At 39.7% G+C, this 22277-nt stretch overlaps 1 protein-coding gene across 1 annotated transcript; it reads right to left on the bottom strand.

Moving 5' to 3' along the window:
- Window positions 1-11493: 11493 nt before the first annotated feature.
- SARAF (store-operated calcium entry associated regulatory factor) lies at window positions 11494-22212 on the bottom strand. Its single transcript, XM_082205152.1, has 6 exons — window positions 21968-22212; window positions 19855-20033; window positions 18038-18452; window positions 16695-16800; window positions 14137-14261; window positions 11494-13090 (listed from the first exon to the last, which is right to left on the bottom strand). Exons 1-6 carry the CDS (start codon window positions 22053-22055, stop codon window positions 13065-13067), a joined length of 939 nt encoding a protein of 312 aa, XP_082061278.1. The 5' UTR covers window positions 22056-22212; the 3' UTR covers window positions 11494-13064.
- Window positions 22213-22277: the final 65 nt, after the last annotated feature.

The following is a 22277-nucleotide window of genomic DNA, read 5'->3' on the forward strand; positions in this document are numbered from 1 at the left end:
TATAATGTTCTCCAACGTATCTCTTACCTGTGTTTAGAAGATTGGGAATGACCTGCAGGATTTCACAATGTTTTATCCCTTCCTTTTTTTGGAGGTCGTCATGGCACAGCAAAAACTGTGATAGTTTGGGCACTTGTATGGGGTAATTGGCCAGGGACAGGAGAAGGTGTATATGCCGTTGTATAGGCAAATGACCCACCAACCACAGCTCTATGTAAATAAATAAATATGCTTACTTTTGCTGAGGGAACCAACTCAGACTGTTAGGCCTTATTCTGTGTGTCAGTGGCTAAAGGGTCCCATGAGGATTTTTCAGTGGAGGAGGCACAAGCGTTCCAAGACCCAACACAAAACACACAGAGTTCAGGCCCCCTGGGCCAGTCCCATATCACATCCCTCCCTGCCTTCTCCTATCCACAAATGTTCTCCTTAATATACCCTCAGCCTGGTGTTCCTCTAGGTCCCCCCCCCCCGACCCCCGCCAAGGTCTGAATCAGATGTAAATCTAGAGGATTGGCCTGGGGTGGTTTTTCCAGGACATAATCAACAGGCATAGGAAGGTTTAAGATCCTTTTCCACCATAGCTAGTGTAGTAAACTGTGGTAAACTTAAAATACCTTGGCAAACACAGCTTTGGGAAATAAAGCATATAATTATGTTACAACTTTTAGCACAACTTTTTTGTAACATGACTTGGTAATGCAAAATATATTTTGATTAAAGTATTTTGATTAAATTAAATTAGTATAATTTTGTTTTGCTTGGTAAGTAAAATGTGTAAAATTGCATAAGAGTAATTTAAAAATTTGCCAAATACTTGCAGTTATATATTAACATTATTTTTATGTATTTATGTATTATTTAGCATTATCTGACATTTTCAGAAAGTAAAATTTAAATTCTTTGGTTTTCCGAGAGCAGTTTACATGCTTCTTCATCAAATGCATAATTACTAAGTGAAGTGCTGCCATTCACAAAAAATAAAATTTCTCACACCCAAAAATATATATTTCACTGAAGAAATTTGCAAAAATTAAGTTCCACCTCCAGAAATGACACACCCTGCTCTGACCTGCTAATCAGCAGAAAAACTGTTCTATCTTGATTCAAACAGTGGTTATATCCTTCTTTGAAAAACTCATAAATAGATCTGTGCTGGTAAATTATGCTTAAGAGTTTTCCAATAGACAGACAGGTCAAAATTTACATAACAGAAGAATTACTTGGCAACATTTGATCATTTCAAAACATGGGAGAATGTCCAGTGTTGTTTCTTTGTCCCAGCAGCTTCCTCCTGAAATCATTTTGCACTGAACAGCAACTAATCTAATTAACAACAAAGAGTCTTGTGGCACCTTAAAAGACAAACAAATTATTATGACATAAGTTCAAGTTCCATTCTTCAGATGCATGAAGCATTATCAGTTTGCAGGGTTATTCATTCACTTCTACACATGGTGAGCAGTTGTAAGCCGTGAACTCAGAGGGAGATGAAATGCAACAAGTGCAAGCAGTGGCAATTCATTCGGGGCTTGGAATATATGTAAAACAAGCATAATGTCCTTTCACAAACGATAACACAAATGATGTTAGAAACTCAGCAATGCTGAGTTAGTTAACTTCCGTAGTGGGACAGGAAACCATTGCCTGTATTCAGACTCAAATGAACAGAATAAAACTTATGACTATCCAGGATTTCCCCTTTGAGATTCCGTTGTTTTAGGACCAGTAGCAGATCAGCAACAGAATATCCTGGTAGAGAGAAATGGTCTCAGACTGTTTTCAAAATAGTGCCATCTGAAAGTACAATAGTAGGTGAATACTTCAACCAAGTAGGACATTGGTAAGGTAAGCTTGGAAGGCCCTAAAGAAATACGTCTTCCTTTTTTTTTTCAGATAAATTTTTATTAGTTTTCCAATAGAAAAGAATAGAATAGAAGATATACTTGACAAACAAAAAATAAGGAAAAAAACAATAATAACAAAGCAACCAACAAACACACCGTATATACAATAAAATATTATCACCTATCAGATTAACATTGTCGTCTCTTTCTGGACTTCCTTCAGCCCGCCCGTAAATCTTCCGCAATAAGTCTCTAAAATACACATTGCCTAGTTTGTATTGCCGTTGAACATTCTTCTACCTCTATTTTCCTTGAGCAATACCTCTTGGACTTTCACAGTGCTTCTCTAAGTCCCCTTAACGATATTTGACCTTTACTAATATATTCCAAGTAATCCACATACTTCCCCCAGTCCTTGATAAACTTTTGGTCTCTTAAATGTCTAATCTTTCCCGTTAATCTGTCCAAATCCGCGTAGTCTAGTACCTTCGCTCTCCACTCCTCTATTGTTGGCATTTCCTTTTTTTTCCACTTCTGAGCAAGGATTATCCTTGCTGCTGTAACTGCGTAGTAAACAAATTTATGGTCTTTCTTTTTTATTTCATTCCCTAACATCCCCAGCAAGAAAATTTCGGGTTTTTTAGCAAACGTATATTTTAACACCTTCTTTAATTCAATATATACTTCTTCCCAAAATTTTTTCACTCTCCCACACTCCCACCACATGTGGAAGAAAACACCCTCCTTCTCTTCGCATTTCCAACATTTACTGTCTACTTTGTACATTTTAGATAGTTTCACAGGTGTTATGTACCACCTGTAGAACATCTTCATGACGTTCTCTTTCACAGTCGTACACGCAGTGAAGTCCAGACCTTCTTTCCATAAGTTCTCCCACTCTTCAAACTGTATAGCATGACCCACATCACTAGCCCATCGAATCATCACTGTCTTAACTTCTTCATCTGCCAGGTTCCAATCCAGCAGCATCCTATACATTCTAGATATTATTTTCACCTCGTTATTTATAATTTCTGTCTGGAATTTTGATTCTTTGTCTGCATACCCTCTATCTTTGGTCTCTTTTCTAAACATCTCATTAACTTGGAAGTGGTGTAACCAGTCATAGACATACTCCTTAATCTGCTCATACGGTTTTAGTTTCCATTTACCATCCTCTTTCATTAACAGTTGTTCATAGGTTGCCCAATCACCTTCCATATTAATTTTCTTAATACTCATCACTTCGAGGGGTGAGAGCCAATGGGGAATTTTACGTTCTAGTATGTTCTTATATCTTTCCCATATTTCAATAAGTGGGCCTCTGAAGATATGATCTTCAAACCCCTTATGCGCTTTCCTCTTGCCGCACCAAAGATAGGCATGCCAACCAAACCTGTTGTTGAAGCCCTCTAAGTCAAGTAGTTCCTTATTCTCTAACTTAACCCAGTCTTTTATCCAGCAGAGGCTTACTGCCTCGTAGTAGAGTCCCAAATCCGGTAGGGCAAAGCCTCCCCTTTCCCTTCTATCTGTCAGCAATTTATATTTTATGCGGGGTTTTTTGCCCTGCCAGATGAATCTTGATAATACTCTCTGCCATTCTTTAAACGTTCGGTTCCCTTTAATTATGGGAATTGACTGAAATAAGAATAGTACCCTCGGCAATACATTCATCTTAATAGTATTAATCCTTCCCCAAAGGGATAGTTTCAATCCTCCCCATACTTCCAGGTCTTTTCTTATTTCTCTCCACACTGGCTCATAATTATTTTTAAATAAATCTATATTTTTAGGTGTGAGCCAGATACCCAAATACTTCACTTTCTTAACCACCTGTATCTGTGACTGATTTTGGATTGTTTCTATTGCATTTTGTTCCATATTCTTTGCCATCAACTTTGTTTTTCCTTTATTTAATTTAAAGCCTGCTATTTCTCCGAATTGGTCTATTTCCTTTAAAATTTCTTCTATTGTAGTTATTGGGTCTTCCGTCATTATGACTAGGTCGTCTGCAAATGCTTTGGTCTTGTAGGCATGTTGTCCAATTGTTATTCCTTTGATTTTCCCATTTTGTCTAATAGAATTCAACAGTACTTCCAATACTATTATGAACAGCAGCGGGGAGAGTGGGCATCCCTGTCTCGTGCCCTTCTGTATCTTTATTTCTTCTGTCGCGATATTATTTATGATAAGTTTAGCCTTTTGTTCTCTATATATTGCATTCACCCCGTTAAAGAAATGTCTACCCACTTCCAGATGTTCTAAATTCTTCATCATAAAGTCCCACGCCACATTATCAAACGCTTTTTCCGCGTCTACAAACATCATTATCGCCTGCTTGTCAATCTTGACCGATAGGAATTCTAGCATGTTGATTATATTTCTTATATTGTCCCTCATGTTCCTGCCTGGGAGAAACCCGGCTTGATCTTTATGAATAGTTTCTACCAATAGGGACTTCAGTCTTCTTGCCAGAACTCCCGCAAAGATTTTGTAGTCCGTGTTTAGCAACGAGATTGGCCTGTAATTTTTAACCTGGGTTAGATCTACGTCCTGTTTCGGGATTAGAGTAATAAACGCCTCTTTCCAGGTCTCCGGGATTTCCCCTTTTCTTAGAACATTATTCATTACTTCCTTCAGAGGGTTCAGAAGTACTGATTTCATCTCTTTATAATAGCTTGCTGTGAACCCATCAGGTCCCGGGGCCTTCCCTCTTTTTAGATCTTTAATTACCTCCTCAATCTCTTCTGTTTCAATTGACTTGTTTAGTTGTTGCTTCTTGTCGATTGGGATTTTCTGTACCATTTTATCTTTCAGATATCTCTCTATCTTCCTTAAGTTATTTCTGTCTTTCTTTTTATAAAGGCTTCGGTAATAATCTAAGAACTCTTTCCTGATTTCTTTTGGATCAGTGACCTCTTCTCCTTCTTTTATGATTCTATTTATTGTATTTTGTTCTTTTCTCTTCTTAATTTGCCACGCGAGCCACTTTCCGGATTTATTTGAAAACTCGAAGCTCTTTTGTCTTAACTTTTTGATATTCCATTCTATTTCTCTATTTAGTATTGCGGCAAATTGGGCTTGCAAAATTTTTATATTTTCTTTTGTTTTCTGACAATTAGGTTTCCGAATTAATTTTTGTTCACTGTCCATAATCTGCCTTAATATTTCCTCTTTTCCTTTTTCTCTGTTCTTATTCTTAATCGAATTCTGTTGGATAAAGTATCCTCTTATTACAGCTTTACTGGCATCCCATACTGTATTGATGTTTGTACCTTTGTCTCTATTATCCATGAAATATTCTGATAATTTTTTATGCGCATTTTCAACAATTCTCTGATCATTTAAGAGATAATCTTTTAATCTCCATCTAAAGGTTCTTCTCTCATAACTCTCCATTTCCCATTCTATCGAACTGTGATCGGAGATTATTCTCGGTTTTATTTCAACTTGTTTTACCCTAGGACAAAGTTCGCTTGATATCCAGACCTGTATTCAGACTCAAATGAACAGAATAAAACTTATGACTATCCAGGATTTCCCCTTTGAGATTCCGTTGTTTTAGGACCAGTAGCAGATCAGCAACAGAATATCCTGGTAGAGAGAAATGGTCTCAGACTGTTTTCAAAATAGTGCCATCTGAAAGTACAATAGTAGGTGAATACTTCAACCAAGTAGGACATTGGTAAGGTAAGCTTGGAAGGCCCTAAAGAAATACGTCTTCCAACCGGCTTATTTGTAAATCGTTACTGATATTTCATGGCCTGAATTGTGGTTTATTACTGTGAGAAGTGTTTTTCTTGGCCTGTTGAGTATTGCCTGTTTTCTCAAGGGGAAGGGGGCTTTCTAGTTCTTGTATTGCTGATACTTTGACATTTCTATTATAAAGGTAGAAAAAATAAAGGTAAAGAACTCCTGGATAGTTAAGTCCAGTCAAACTTGACTATGGGGTGCGGCACTCATCTCCGCTTGCAGGCCAAGGGAGCCAGCATTTGTCTGCAGACAGCTTCCACAGGTCATGTGGCCAGCATGATTAAACTGCTTCTGGCGCACTGAGCACCATGATGAGTGCCAGAGTGCATGGAAATGCCGTTTACCTTCCTGCAGCAGCACCCACTATACTCTCTCAAAATTAAACATGTGCCCACTGGTCCATTCCCTGCTTTTCAGCCTTGGTTCTTTCCTATCTTTCTTACTTTGCACATTTCCCAACTCTGAAATCCTTTCAAGGCGAGCCAAGCAGAATCAGCCAGCCAGCCAGTCGACAGATCCTATCCTGCCTTTCCACCCTGTAGATCTGCAAGGTGGCTTACAAGCAGCTTTGCATACGTTTGTTTTGCACATGTAGATCTTCCGCCTTAGTGCAAGCCAACAGAATTCCTCACTTGGCATGTGATGTCTGCTGCGGAGGGCCAGTACCCTCAGGCGCTGCCTGTAGGAAGATAAACAGCTAGTCCTCCCCCAAAGCACCTGCCAATCTGAGAGTAGATAATAGTGTTAAGGTCAGGGCCTCCTCGCAAGCAGAAACTTGAAACAACTGTAATTGCTATTCCAGATGTGTCAGTATAATCAGTTTCTGCAAAGGGAAAGGCGTTAAGATAATGGCTGTTTTATTTTCAATCCTCTTCCTAACAATCCCAAATATTACATTTGTCTTTTTCACCATCACTGAGTTGAGGCTCTCATTGTGCTAACCCCAAGACAAGCACGTAGCCCTGCTACTAGATCAAATGAAAGGTGGCCTGCCAGAAGCTTCTGGAAACCCCACATGGCAACAGCCCTTACCCCAGGCTTCCTCAACCTCAGCCCTCCAGATATTTTTGGCCTACACTCCCTTGATCCCTAGCTAGCAGGACCAGTGGTCAGGGATGCTGGGAATTGTAGTCTCAAAACATCTGGAGGGCTGAGGTTGAGGAAGCCTGCCTTACCCCATATTTGCTCCCCAGGTCTTGGAGTGACCGGGAAACAATACGCATATGAAAGCATCAAAACATACAGTTCCCCACTTCAGCCTTCAAAAAGGGACAGGAAGGGCACTGCTCCTACCTATGTTTTCCCATCAAAAGGGATGACAGGTTTTCCTCCTGCCAGAGAAAATAGGAAGGAAGAGAACCATACATACCACCTTGGGAATCTTGGAAAGCAAGTGGAACATAACTGTCAGAAATAAATGATAATAAATAAACTCCCTACCCTAGAATGTGACAGAATGCTGTGACTTATTTATATAGATTATATAGAATAGGGTAGACCTAGGGATCTGTTGGAATTTGCATGATTTCATACCTGACAATTTGGAAGTGTTTGCTGATTTTCAAAATCTGGTTGATTGAATCCTGGTTTGACTGGTTTGGCTTCACTTTAAGTGGAGTAAGTAAGGAATGACTCAGAAAAGATTAGCATTTCAAAGCCCTGCTGGGGGAAAAGAAAGAAAATTCTTTGTGGTAATGTTTAAATTTTACAAGGTGGGTGTTTCACATTGCACATGCCCGAAGAGTGTGTGTGATATCTTCAGTGGCAACAGGGAAACAGGTGCTGGAGCTGCTAGAATGTTATAGCAGTGGTTAGTTTTGGTCTTGGAGCAGGCAGATCCAGATTCCCCTCTCAGGTATGGATGATACTAGATGGCCTTGGGCTAATCATTGTCTCTTAGCCTAAACTGTGTTGCAAGGTTGTTGTGAAGCTAAAATAGAGGGGGAGGGGAGAGCCATGTGTCTTGTCCCCAGTTCCTTGGTAGGATGTATAATAATTTCATTTTAAGCCTATTAGAGTGCTAGGACTTACACAGTGTATGTTGATTCTGATATTAAGTGTCTCACTGTATGGAACTTGTCACCTCATGTGAGAGATTTGATGAGTTTTGATAATCAGGTGCTCAGATTATTTGCTTCTGGCATTTTACGAATTTAAAATTGCGACACACACTTCACTTTTACACTCCCAAGCTACTCCTTGCATACTGACAGCAAATACTAGAAATGTACATTGCAAATTTATTATTTTGTTTAAAAAAATTGTCAAAGAGCTTCATATATGTTACTAGTGAGGAATGCCCAATGCTGCCTGGGTATTTTTTGAAACAAAAAAAAATGTGATTTTAAAATGAATAGTGCAATTTGAGAATTTGGACCCATCAAACCCAATATTGGGTAAAATCAATCCAAAGTCATGTTTTGGTATGCCGTATTGATTGATTGATTATTGGGACGCGGGTGGCGCTGTGGGCTAAAGCCTCAACGCCTAGGGCTTGCCGATCGAAAGGTCGGCGGTTCGAATCCCCGCGGCGGGGTGCGCTCCCGCTGTTCGGTCCCAGCGCCTGCCAACCTAGCAGTTCGAAAGCACCCCCCGGGGGCAAGTAGATAAATAGGTACTGCTTACCAGCGGGAAGGTAAACGGCGTTCCGTGTGCGGCTCTGGCTCGCCAGAGCAGCGATGTCACGCTGGCCACGTGACCCGGAAGTGTCCCCGGACAGCGCTGGCCCCCGGCCAATAAATGTGAGATGGGCGCACAAACCCCACAGTCTGTCAAGACTGGCCCGTTCGGGCAGGGGTACCTTTACCTTTACCTTTATTGATTGAAAATTGTACCTGGCATCCAAACATGGATGAAAACCACTTCTCCCATCTGGGGAACCCTTATGCCAAGTTTGACCTCTCAAGAGATCATCTCCAAACTTGTTCCTGAGGTGGAAGTGGTGGGGCAGAAAACATCCACTTTCAAAAATATAGATTTCAGTATTCCTTACTGCCCTTGAAACTTGTCTAATACCATGAGCCTCATATTGTGGATGAGGGGCAGCTGCTGGGAGAAAATTGGCTCTCCCAAGGCCACCTAGTAGTGAGTTCATGGCAAGAAGAGGATTTGAACCAGGGACAATAGCACATGAAAGCAACCCTTAGGCTATTGCCTCAGGAAGGCAGGAGATCCTGTCAGGCAAGTTCCCAACTGAGCTGTACTTGCTTGAAGGAAGCAACTGATTTGCATCAGTGTGTGTGCTATATGGATGGCAATTACCATTTCGATGATGCATGCGAAGACAGGCTCCAGTGGATTGAGCAGGCAAAACCAATATTGTGTCCAATGGTCAGTAAGACAGTTTCTGCATGTGCTGTACCGAGAAGTGAGTAACAGATGGGGCTCATCAACCTAGGAAAGTAGCCTATCTAGAAGGAAAACTCTTATCCTAACCCTTCACTGACTTGCGGGATGTCTTCAGAAGAAAAGGCTAAGGAGTAAACCCTACACAAATCCAACATGGAGTCCCTAAGATGATTGGATGGTGCCTTGTATGCCTCCTTCTGGTAACTCCTGCAGCCAAGCTGGTGCTCTGCTTTCCTCTGGACCACATCAGTGAGGTATTGCAGCTTGGGCAGCCTGGGACCTCCGTACACACTGCCCCAGAGAGGTCACTTTATGCTGCTAACGCAGCAATTTGGCTTCACCCCTGGAGGCACACTCTGTAATTTCCTGGGACTTTGATTGTGCAACAGGTAGGGCTGGTTGGCAATACACTGGTGCCCTAGGCACAGATTCAACATAGTACAGTGGTGCCTCGCAAGACGAAATTAATTCGTTCTGCGAGTTTTTTCGTCTTGCAAATTTTTCGTCTTGCGAAGCACGGTCAAGTCGCAACTGCACCTCTTCAAGCGGTTTTAAGAAAAAGGAAACAAACTTGCAAGATGTTTCCGTCTTGCGAAGCAAGCCCATAGGGAAATTCGTCTTGCGAAGCAACTCAAAAAAACGAAAAACTCTTTCGTCTTGCGAGTTTTTCGTCTTCCGAGGCATTCGTCTTGCGAGGTACCACTGTATCCCATATATGAATTAACACAAGACCCAATTCACAAGAAGGTTCTCTTGCACAATCCCTATTTAAATAAATAGCTCGAATTGGGGACAATTCCACAGACTTTAGATGTGTGGGTGACTCCAGGAACAAGAAACTTTCCCCCAATGAACTTCCTTCCATTCAAGTATCTTAGGATCTAAACCATTGTATGTTTCAGCTAGACTGGTTTACCAGAATAGGGCTTAAATGTAGACCAGACCAAGGAAGAAGTGGAGAAAGAAGGCAGTCCTTGCATTCTCTTCCTCTTTTCTATATGTTAGAAATAAAGGATCTCAAATGCTAACTGTAGAACGATGCAGCTACTTTGGTACTAAGGTAAATCATAGCCACTGCAAAGAGAAACTTGAGAGTGGCCTCATCATGGTAAATACGAAAATATCTGTGAAGTTGCCTTTCATGGAGACAGACCAGAACTGTAAAAGGTAATTCGAGTATGGTCTCATAGAATTGTGTTTGGCTGGCATCCATCTGTCTCATGAGATAATGAAAGAGTGCACCTTCTGGGGAGAAGTCAAACCGTTGGAGAGTTACAGCGCCTGCTGTAGAGACTGATAGGGGAAAGACATGATTTCTTGCAGCTGAGGCATTAGAATAGTGCTAGTTTTCAATCCCTTTCCTAATGAACCCTAGCTTGGAATTCACCTTTTGCACATCTGCCACACCCTGGGTCAACATCTTAACAGAGGTATCTGCTAAAACCCCAATGTCTCATTCCATGTCAGTAACCACCAGTCTGGGCCCCATGAGTATGTGAAGATACACAGGACAGAAGCAAAAGGAGAGCCTGTGAGGGCCTGACTTCCTCAATAAAGCTCCAGGCCCTCTCCCCACATGTTCAAAATTCTGTAGTGAAAAAGTAATTATTTCCTTTACTCAGTTTTCGCTTTGCACATATTAACATTAGTTCTGCATTTTATTTCAACGTTTGCTGCTTATTATTTGTCAACTGTGCTTATTTACTGAGTTAAACATACAGCAAAAAGAGAGCATGGAAACTGCTGAATAAAAGGCAACAATACAGACGCAGAGTTCCAAACCCATTCTTTTTACTGTTACATGTTAGATGTCTGATCAATGGAAAAAATGCAGAGTGGATTAGATTATCAGTAATGCTAAACCCAACCATGGCTCAGTTCTGGGTAGTACAGCAACAGCAGGACCAGGGGAGAAGCAAATCGGCTGCATTTTTTTGCTGTGTACCTGCATGTTTGCTCATTCACACTAAGCCAACCTTTGACTTAACATTATGTGCAAAACAACCCAGTTCCACTATCTCCATTCAATACATTATTCTTTTCCATATAGGAAAGGAGTTTATAAACAACCATCCAGAAGATCACAACTATCAAATCTATACAGAAAGAATGGCTGTCAACTTAATGCAGGACACTGGATTTTTCAGTTAAATTAATCCACTTCTTATGATTTCATATACCTATTCCATTACCCATTGTCTCCAGTGTTAAAGGAGTTACTAAATGAAGAAATCAGTTACTTTGACACAGTCTTAAATCCAAAGTATGAAGATTTTTACAATGCAAACATTTGGGGTTTTTCTCCCCCTCACAGGAGAGGAGGGAGAACCAAGACAACAGTCACAACTGTACTCTCAATAAGTATAAAAGGTTGTGTACAAGGAACTAGTAACATATAACATTCAGCAGAATGAAGGGCATGAAGATATCAATGAACACATGTACAAAGTCTATTATGGCACCCAAATTCTACCATATGAAAAGATAGCCCTCTGATGCAGCAAGGGAGATAACGTAAAGGGAAGTTCTATTCTGCACAAGGACCTGATTTTTTAAAACTAGTTTTTATTAAAGTTTTTTTTTTTTTTTGGTTACAAAACAAACGGAAAAACAGGGAAAGGTACACCTATTGTCTCCACTTTGCATTCATAAGTCTTTTTCACAGTTCATTTGCCTTTAGTGAAATACATTTTTGTCATAGACATCTTGCGGTTGAGGGGAAAAGGGAGTGGGGGAGAGATTGTTCTTTCGTTCTGTTGTCTAGTCCTAGTGTAGGGCTTTGTGTCAGCATCGTGTGGGTAGGACAAGGACCTGATGTTGATGAAATCCACATTATGGTGCTCATTTTCGTGAATTGGCTGGATATGTCATTTGATGATATATTACTGTGTACAACTAATGAGATTCTTGCATTGCAGGGGGTTGGGCTAGATGACCCTTGGGACCTCTTCCAACTCTACAGTTCTGTGATTCTATGTACTAGTGGCCTATGACCAGAACTGGTTAGGGTCAAGGTCTGCAATTATATTTATACCCGGAAACAAGCTCCTGAACTCAATGGGTTGTAGCCAATTGAATCCACTGATTTCAATGGGTCTACTCAAACTATGACTAAGTTGAATGCAAACCAAATAAGACTGACTTACTTTTAAAACCCCATGCATGTCTATTCTTGTGTTTTCACCCCAAAATCAAATAAAAACAAGTTAAAGCAGTTTTTTCAAAGATGTAGATATGCCATTTCCTAGTTATTATCCCCATTGTTATTTCCATGTTATTATCCCCAGAAAGCAAACTCGAATTCTCAAACTTTCACTTCTGTTTTTTACTTATCAGGTATAAAGGTAACTATCCAGAAAGGTGCTTCTCTCTCTCACCCACCCTTCTCTATCCTCCCCCCCCCTACAGTGGGGGCTACTTTGAAATCTGTCCCTTGTTTCAAGGTTGACTGATGGGGGGTTCTGTTACAAGCTCGTCAAGAAATTCAGATGCTTCTGCAACTAAGAACTTTTGGTCCCACTAAAGTACATTTTTATTTGGAAGGAACGAATCTAAAAGATGTTTTTCCGTAAAATGATATAATTATAACAGCTAAAAATTGGGGAGGGGGAAAAGCATATCTCTTACTATATCTGAATGGATAGAGAAAATTTGGTACAATAGTTACTATGATTATGGTTTACGGGGAAATGGGTATTTTTTGTAACATTTTGGAACAAGTTTATTGAGAAGAGTCATCTTCATGCTGCTTTCAACCTGCTGTAATAGTATTTCTTCATGCTCTTTATTTTTATTTTTTGTTGTTTTTTTTTAAAAAATGTTGCCCATTGTAAATTATGGTTTACTCAGAAATGTACCATTGTTTTCCCGGGGACTTAATTCAGAAAGAATTTGTGTCCGCTTCTTGTTTTTCTATTCTAAGCAATTATCCAAAACAACTCCTGAAATCTAAAACTATATATTAAAGTTCAAACTTGAATACACATATGTGTAACTGAATCCAAAGATGAACTTTTACAAAGCCAAGCCTAAAACAGGTTTCAAAATTATTGGAAAGAATTTTAAAGAATTGCTGGAAAGTTGTTTTTATTCACACACTCAAGCAGATCAGGAACTTTATCTCCTTTTTGTGCCTCCAAAACCTAAGAGAGAAAGAGAAAGATGATCAGTCAATGGGAAATACTTTTGAGAATCGATTGAAGAAATAATTTTGTATTATATACATAAATTCTATTAATGTTTACTTGTTTTTAAATTATTCCCCACCACCACCCTTTGTTTTAACTGTTCTTATTTTATCTGTAAGTGGCCTTAAGTCACTGTCAGAGGAAAAAGGCAAGGAAAATATACACACACACACACACACACACACCAACCACCACCAATAAACAATTAAACATTACTACAAATGTGTTGTGTGGTGTGTGGGTGTATCCTCTCTCATTATTACAATGTTTAATAGAACTCCATTTGAGTAAATATTGTACACATAAGACAAGACCTTTTGAAAACAGGTGGAAAGCTGTTCTACTCGCATATTTTAATATACAAATTTTCTATATGCCTGATGCGAGGCAGTAATATGGGAGAGTATTAAATTATGTGTGCCTTCTCCTACATTATGTTGTACAGTCCATACAGGTTTATCAGCTTGGTGAAAACTAAGCCTAAATCCTATGAAAAGTGAGGCAGATGACTTGTCACTTATCTACCCCCAAAGATTTAAACAGGAATTATATTACAGAATGGGAATGTGTGGAAGAATATATGACAAAACATTGTTCCAAAACAAATTTATCGATATGCATTGACTAACTTTTGTAAAGCTAAAATATTGACAGACGTCTTATGGGGGAAACAGAAGCAATATACACAATACAAAAAGAAACAAAAACAAAAGAAGCTGTAAAGTGGTGGAGGGAAGTCACGGATAGGAATAAGGAAAATATATAAACATAGAGATTTACACATATAGTATTGAAAACAATAATTTGGAATGTATTGCTAAGAATGTTAAAATGTGTAACTGAATTTATAATGCAAATAAAATAAAAATATCATGAAAAAACAAAATTAAAATTAAACAGGAATTAAATGCAATCAATTTCTCTGGAGTGCAGTGAAGTGATTAAAGTCACCGCCCCTGAGGTGCACCAGGAAAATAAAGATAACATGGCTTATAACTTACCTGAGGTGGACTTTGTCCCTGAATAAGACGTTGAAGAGCTGTTTGAAGCACCAAATGTAGGAGGTGGAGCAGTTGGACCAGCCCACGTATTATGGTAAGGTGAATATCGGTTATACGTAGATGACCTGTGGTGGGGAGAAATCGATTAAACTATTTTAGTAAAAAATGTCATTTCCCCACCACATGCAATAGCAGTAGTAATATAAATGCTTGAAGAAACAGATAAGCTAGTATAGAAGTGTGAAGGTAAAATATTTTCACCCTATAGATTTTATTAAAGTTTGAAAGAAAATTATAAGGAGTCTGGTTTTTTTAAAAGTGGAAGGTCATATAATGTGAAACTCCTCACCAGCAACAAAGGCACTGTGAACCCAGAAACCACCCCTTTCTTTTAAAAAGGTCACTATAGGAAAAACACATTCATATATGCAAGTGGATATTCAGTAATTTTGGAAAGAGCCATAGCACAGTGGCAGATTCTATATCCAGCACCCCGAGGTAGGGCTGGGAGAGAACCCTGCCTCAAACCCTAGAGATATGCTACTTTTCAGTGTTGAGAATACAGAGGTAGGTCTGACATATAAAGCAGCTTTCTAGTTCCTAACAGCAACAGATTACAAGTAAACTTTCCTATGGTTCCATTAAAATAATACACTTCAATTTAACAAAGAACAAGATTGCCAAGGATGGTACTGAGCAATTTATTGTTAATTTTCAAACACAGGAAGTTGATGAACACCCCTAAATCCACCAATGTAACTCTTAATAAAAACTGTCCAAAGAAACAAACTTAGCTTCAGCTTAGAGGAACCTGTTGCCTGCACAGAACAGGGTTAATCTTGCCAGAAGACAGTAATTCCCATGAGTAGCTTTGGGATTTTATCTAGTCTCTTAACATGTTAATCAAGGCAGAACCACCACAATAGGTTGCAGAGATATAAACAACAGCATCAAATACTCAGAAGTCTTTTAGATTCAGTGCAAAACCAAGGTCACACAGCCAGTGTAAATAATAGTATTACCTAAGAGCCTAAGAAATAAAGTGTCTATACAAAAGCAGACTAGAAGGCTGTGCTCAGTGAGTTCTTGGCAAATACTAAAAATAACTAAACACTGCAGGAAAATGCCAAAACAAATTGTTGCAAACTCACTTAAGTAAGAATCTTAAGCCTTTTTTTTTTTTAAAGAAAGTCTTAACATGGTTACTGAGTTGTCATCAACTTCCTTTTTCCTCTGATTTACATGGGCTGGGATCTTGGCTGTGTTTTGCATTGATAACTGAACACTGATAAGCTGTTACTCTGGAATGTAAGATGAGCTAAGAGGAGCTGGAGATCAAATAAGTAATTAATAGAATTATACCTGGATCTGGTAATGGAAAGTAGCTAGTTCATAACAAACGAAGCCCAGTTCATAACAAACGAAACTGGAGAAACATTACTGTACAGTAGTTGTATATTGGAATAGGCAGGCCACAGGAATGCAAGACAAATATGTTAGAAAGAAGGAAGACCAGCTTAAATACGATTTATAGTAACTTGACCTTTGGATTATTTTATATTTATTTTAAAATCTCAGTCAGTCAGTTTTATTGCACATAGCCAAAGGCTCCCGCAATGTACACAGAATTTATTTTCAAATGTACACCTCTCCTTTTTGTTTTTTAGAACTCCCCAAAACAAAAGATAATATGCAAAAAACAATTTAAGAATTTTTAATATTTGAAATATTCTGTTATTTGAAAGCAAAGACCACCATTTAACACCTCAGTTCTCTTGAAGCGGCTGCTTTACTATAAACAGGCTAGCAGGAATTTCTTCACTGAATGACGCAATGTTATGCAACTGCAAAGCAAGGAGCCTAATTAAAAGAGCACTGTATGAAGGATAGCCGATTTCTGCATTCTCTGGTGGCCAATCTAGTTTCCAGGCTGTGGCCCTGAAGAATACTTTGCACACAACTTAACTCCTTCATGGCTACTATAATAAAGTCTCCAAGTGACTACAGGCTGGATCACTATGTACAGAGATGCAGCACTTCAAGTACGAGATAAATATTTCTCAGAACTTTAAAGCATTTTTCCCTTTTGAAGGTGTAGCATGCTTAATAAAATATTACAAACATTACAAATCGTATCATATCAAATGCTGGAAATGCAATATAAATACTGCAGATTTTATGCATCTCTGGAAAATATATATTCCAAATTGAATAAAAACAGATTCTGGAAGTTTTTAGCCTTACGTTAGGGATTAATTTTACTATAGATGTTAGGGCTCGTGATTGATTTTGAATATACTGATTGCAGCTATGATTGTTTTAGCTATACATCAGAAAGTTCCAGTTATTCCCCTAATTAAAGGATGGTTAATCAAAACTTTAAAAATTGAATGGATAAATTATTGGATGTTGCATGTAGAAGACAATCTCTCACTTTGGTTTCTTGTCCTTGGGAAAGCCAATTCCTTTCACCTCTCACACATTTTATGTAAATATATCACCCACCAGGCCTAGAAAGTATTGTTGCCAAGAGAAAACAAGGTAGTCTTAGAGCTTACCTTTGGTTGCCTGCCAGGTATCCCAGTAGCCCTCCAGCACCTAACCCAGTCCAAAATCCTGGCCCGGAGTTCGAATTTGAACCAGAATACGAGCCACCAGCATCACCTTAATCCAAATAAAATTATATGGATTTAGATTAAACAATCTTTGAAACAGAAGCAGTGCTGTTATGTTGAAGAAAAGATACCAGAGGGCTATTTGCTTTGGAAAGTCACTCAAGATCAAGGCATGCTCTTGAATGATTTCAGACGTTGAATCAAGGCCTGCTTAAAAACTCTGAAGGAATGAAGGGGAACTACACTAACAGTTCACACATGCACACTCAAATACTGTTACGTAATGCTTCCAGATTCACAATGGGTAATATGAAGGCAATTCATCTGATGTTAATTCATACATGCAAATCATTATGATGCTACAGTTAATAAGAGACTCCAAATAAAGAAAGAAAGCGCTGCTATGTCAGCCAACACTGGGTCCCCATTGCTAGAAACTGAAGGGTCTTTTAAAATTTCTAACAGCCTGATCTCAAATATGTTTATTTAAAAGTAGATCCGGAGATGCCACTGGGGGTTACTTCCTAATAAGCTGCTTTTAATGTTTGATGTTTTGGGGCAGCCCAGCCAGGTGGACAGGGTATTATTACTACTACTACTACTACTGTAGTACAATGGAACCTGCAATATTAGCAGAATAGGTACTACCAACAAGCTTCCCAGTTTGTTTAATGCCTTCTTTTTATTGATTCAGGATCTGCTAATAAAACCTTGTGTTTATTATTTCCAAGATGCAATGTAGTCATTCTTAATCATTCTTTGACCTTCTGAGGTTACTCTACTCCATTTCATTGACTTGAGATTTGAAAGACAGTACAGTGAAAACATAATATACCTGCATCACTACCAGCATTACATCTTGCCACAAATAGTTATAAATATAGAGGTAGTAACTAAGAGGGTATAGAAAAGTTTATCTACAGAAAGCAAACCACACCTACAAGCAATGAAGCATCCATGCTGATCTCCTTCTGCACTGCAGACTGGTAGAAGATGAGAGCTCAGGCCCACATGGGTGGCATACTCTATTTCATATCCTCTTACCCTCTCATGGGATTACTGTTTCCCACCCTTTTGGTTTAGAATAAAATGTCAAATCAAGAGTAGAAGGAACTGTCATAAGAATGAAGTTCTACAGAATATAATAATGTCTTTTACAGACCTTAGTGAGGACTGAGAACAAGAAATGAACAAAATTCTACAATGCAGTACTATTTACTGTCCAGCTTTGGACAAGATCTCTCAATGCCTGTGTTCCTATTGTCATATACAAGAGAGAACTTTACCTGTGAATTGGGATTTAAATCCTGGAGGAGGTGTAAAGTCCGATTTAAATCCTGGTGCAGGGGGAGTTTGATTATCCTGCCCATAGGTTCCTGGATAACCATCACCATGAGAGAAACCATGTTGTGGCCGGTTGTCACAGAGGAATAGCTTGTAGACGCCGTAAACAAGGCCAACAAATAATATTAAGAGGATCACTCCAGCACCTGAGCCTAATGAATCATGAGATGTTGTGGAATAGTAACTCCCACCAAAGGAATTTGCTTTCTGCTGTCCTTCCTTGGTTAATTCTAATGTGTACTCCAAGCCACATGATCCTTTTAATATGTAAGGGTCATCCGGGTAATCGTAGCCTTCACAGCTTACTTCGATTTTTCCAAAGCGATATGAAATATCCATGTGTGCTTTACACTCCCACTGAAAAAGGAAAAATCATTTGTTATTTTTGCTTCCTTTTAAGTAGAATAAAATAAACTACAGATACCAAATTGTGTCTGTCCACAAGTGGACTAGATATCCATGGACTCCCCCTCCCTGCCCCTTAAATGTATGCTAGATGACCTTATGGAGATCTGACTGAGCATACAGGGAGAGAAGGAGAAGTCCTGTCATATGAGAGGACTTCTGGTCACATGACCGTGGATCTCACCAATAATGTTATTTAAAAACAGTGTAACATACACAGCATTTCTGTTTCCTGCAGATTGGGAGCAAGTTCTCAAAAGGAATTTCACAAGAAAGTAACACTAAATAATTAATAAATTTGGACCACATTCCTTGTAATAAGACTTTAAACATGTATTCTCTGAGTTCTGTAGCTGTCAATGCCAACTGTTTGACTGCATATATATATAGTACTTTTTGTTTATCCCTAGGGATTTTAAAATTTAATAGGATGCATATATCCTCAAAAGATTAAAACAGCATGTCATTTTTATTATTTTTAATCTTTAAAGTTTTAAACAAAAGTTGGCAGAGGGAGTGTCAGAGTGAAGTAGCATGGATCTCAAACATTCTGTGTCAGCTTCTTCCCTGTCTGAGATAAAAAAAAGTGAGCCAGAAATGAATATGCCCTTTAGAAGTCACATCCCTTTGGTAAGGAACTACAATACGTCTCTATTTCCTAATGACTTGGCACAATGCATTGTCCAATTACAAAAAAAGAAAACAAAAACAGTAATTGACTTTATTATATGCAGTAACTACTGTATTTTTGGCCTAATGAGTTCAATCTTCCAGGATTAAAAATATAATTACTTTAAAGAATGCAATGCAATAAAGAATTATCCTTATGGAGTTTACTCATAAAACATTCAGATCAGAATCGTCAGTCTACTTGTTGTTGAAGACCGCAAAATATTCTACTAATTCATTCTTGTGACTGAGGAAGCAGGTTGGTCAACAATCTTGTTCAGGGAATTTTTATTACAATTCAGCTTTTCTAAAAGCTGGTATTTTCAGAGTCCCATTAATGAGGGAAACATGTCTTTACCCACTTAACAGGATTCACAAAGTGGCTTGGGGAAGACTGTCAAACAGAAGTACTCTTTAATAGCACCGGAACACTGACTGGGTCTCCAAATTTCTCTTGAAAGTAATATGGACCCACTTTGTAGAGGAGCTAGCTTCTCTCAATCTGTTTTTTACCTCCTACATCTGGCTGCAAATGGAAGCATCAATGGCTCATCCTCCCTAAGTCCTGTCCATTTTGCCCTATCAAGGGAATATTCCTTTGTATGCCTTATCAAGGGAACATACAGCATTTTCTCACCCCAACACCAGGATTAATTAATTTATACAGATTCCCAAGTAACTATACCTGTACATCGTAGCCATCCCAGCCTTTGTTGTAACACTGGACGACCTCTGGTGTGTACGCTGCACATCCAGCTGAGCCGCCAGTACAATGCAACTGGGGAACTGGAGATGTCCGTCGATAATTTGTAAACCTGCCTGGGTAGAGTGTCAGGGCTTGGATTTCTCGCAACAAAACTTTATCTGGAAGAATGTGTGAGTACAAAAATAGATTGAGAAACACTAGACAAAAATAGGAATGCACACTTTTCTGTTTTTTTTAAAAAAATCCAGGATAATCACTAAAAGCCAACAGATAACTTCTCAGTAGAATAATTCCTGTTACCATTTCCCCAATATTTTCCAGCTGTCTCTGACAATCCCAAATACTGAGTTAACAAATAATATTACAAAGCTCTCTAGTGTCTGAAAACTAAGCACAGAAAAAAGGATTTTCTTTTCTTATGCTCTACGTATATGCTGATGCATAATTACTGGAGGACAGGAAAGCACTGCCTTGTTGGATCAGGCCAATACCCCATATCTGCCTTTCCTCAAACTTGGGTCCCCAATTGTTGTCGGACTACCAACACCCATCATCCTGGACCACTTGTCCTGGTAACTAGGGGTGATGGGAGTTGTAGTCCAACAACATCTGGGGAACCAAGTTTGAGAAAGGTTCAACAACATCTGGGGAACCAAGTTTGAGAAAGGTTGTTCCATATTGTCAAGTATTTTGTTTCCAATATCCTTCAGCCAGGTGCTTCTGAAATCTCAGTAAGCAAGATACTGTATGTCTCTTATTTTCTATTTGCCCAGCATAATAATAATCAAATATATATAGTGTTTGGACATGGAGGTCCCATTTAATTTACAGTCCTATCTACAATTACATGCAAATAAAGCCCACCGAACTGCAGCACATTGGATCTGAAGTCCAAAGTCCATGAAATTCACAGCATTGGGCTGTTACATTGAGGTTCAATTAGCCCACTACCTTATTCATAAGATGCCTTTGAAGGCTACAGCTTCCCCCTGGCCTGACTAGTGATTAGTATGCGGAGAGATACTGCTGCTGAACAGAAGGTTTCCATGTTGTCACCACGATTACTGAGAATATGAAAAGACACTTGTTGGATCACACCAAATATTCACTTAGTGACCAGTCAGATGATTCTGGAACTCTTACAAAAAGACAACTGCTCTCCTGTTTATTTCTCTCTCCCACCCACACCCCAAAAACCCCAGTCATATTCAGAGACAAACTGCCTTGGAGCCTGCATCTTTCATTTATTAATTCATTAATTTATAGAATCACAGTACTGTTGAGTTGAAGGGGTTCTGTGGGCCATTTATTATTACTACTAAATTTGTATACTGCCCCATACCTACAGGACCCAAATATTTCACAAGATAAAACTGCAATATAAAAACATAAAATACATCATAAAAATAAAACGCAAACAACCCAATAACCCCCTAATTCAAAATAAAAAAATTCCTTCCAGTAGCACCTTAAAGACCAACTAAGTTAGTTCTTGGTATGAGCTTTCGTGTGCATGCACACTTCTTCAGATATGCATGCACACGGAAGCTCATACCAAGAACTAACTTAGTTGGTCTTTAAGGTGCTACTGGAAGGAATTTTTTTATTTTGCCTATGGCAGACCAACACGGCTACCTATCTGTAACTGGAACCCCTAATTCAACACATTGTAAAACGGCATCTGGTCCCAGCTCTCTGCAATCCAATGCATTTCTCAACAAAAGCAACACAGCCCATGCCTCAGGCTTACAACCACACCCTCCGCCAGTCACAGGAGGGAAAAGGGGATGGAGAGGCAAGCTCAGGCATCAAATTCAAATTATAAACGCCCGCTTAGGCGGAAAGGGGTGTCACCTTTGGACGCCCCGACATGCCAAGAAGAGACACCTTCGGCTGGCCGGCCCCACTTCTGCCTGCCAAGCAAGCAGGGCGCCGAGAGAGCCGCCCTCCCGCACCGAAAGCGTTTCTGAGGTAAACTGCTCCTGCACCTGGAGGCCCCATTTCCCTGTCAAGACCGACGACAGTAGCCTCTGACAGGATACTGTGGCCCTTCCCCCTTCCCCGCCTGCCCGCCGCTCCGGCCTGGCCTTACCCTGCTGGGCCCAGCCCCACGCCAGCCCGCTCCCCGTCAGCACCACCAACAGCGGCAGGAGCAGCGGCAGCCTCAGCGGCGCCACCATCGCGGCGCCTCCGCCGACGAGCCTTCTCTCTCAGCGGCTGTGGCGTCGGCGCTCTCCGCGTCTCTGATTGGTTCCCTCGCCGGCTGACGACTCCTGCCTTCTTCAAGGATCGAACCTTCTCGACGGCGCAACGGCGTTTTAACCGCCTCGCAGTCGGAGGAGGGGGCGGGGTTTTGTCGCCCGCCTTTCGCGACTGGAGGGTCGTCCGACAAGGCGATGGGA

The sequence above is a fragment of the Podarcis vaucheri genome (genome assembly GCF_965113315.1).
Source record: "Podarcis vaucheri genome assembly, chromosome: 17".
Taxonomy (NCBI): domain Eukaryota; kingdom Metazoa; phylum Chordata; class Lepidosauria; order Squamata; family Lacertidae; genus Podarcis; species Podarcis vaucheri.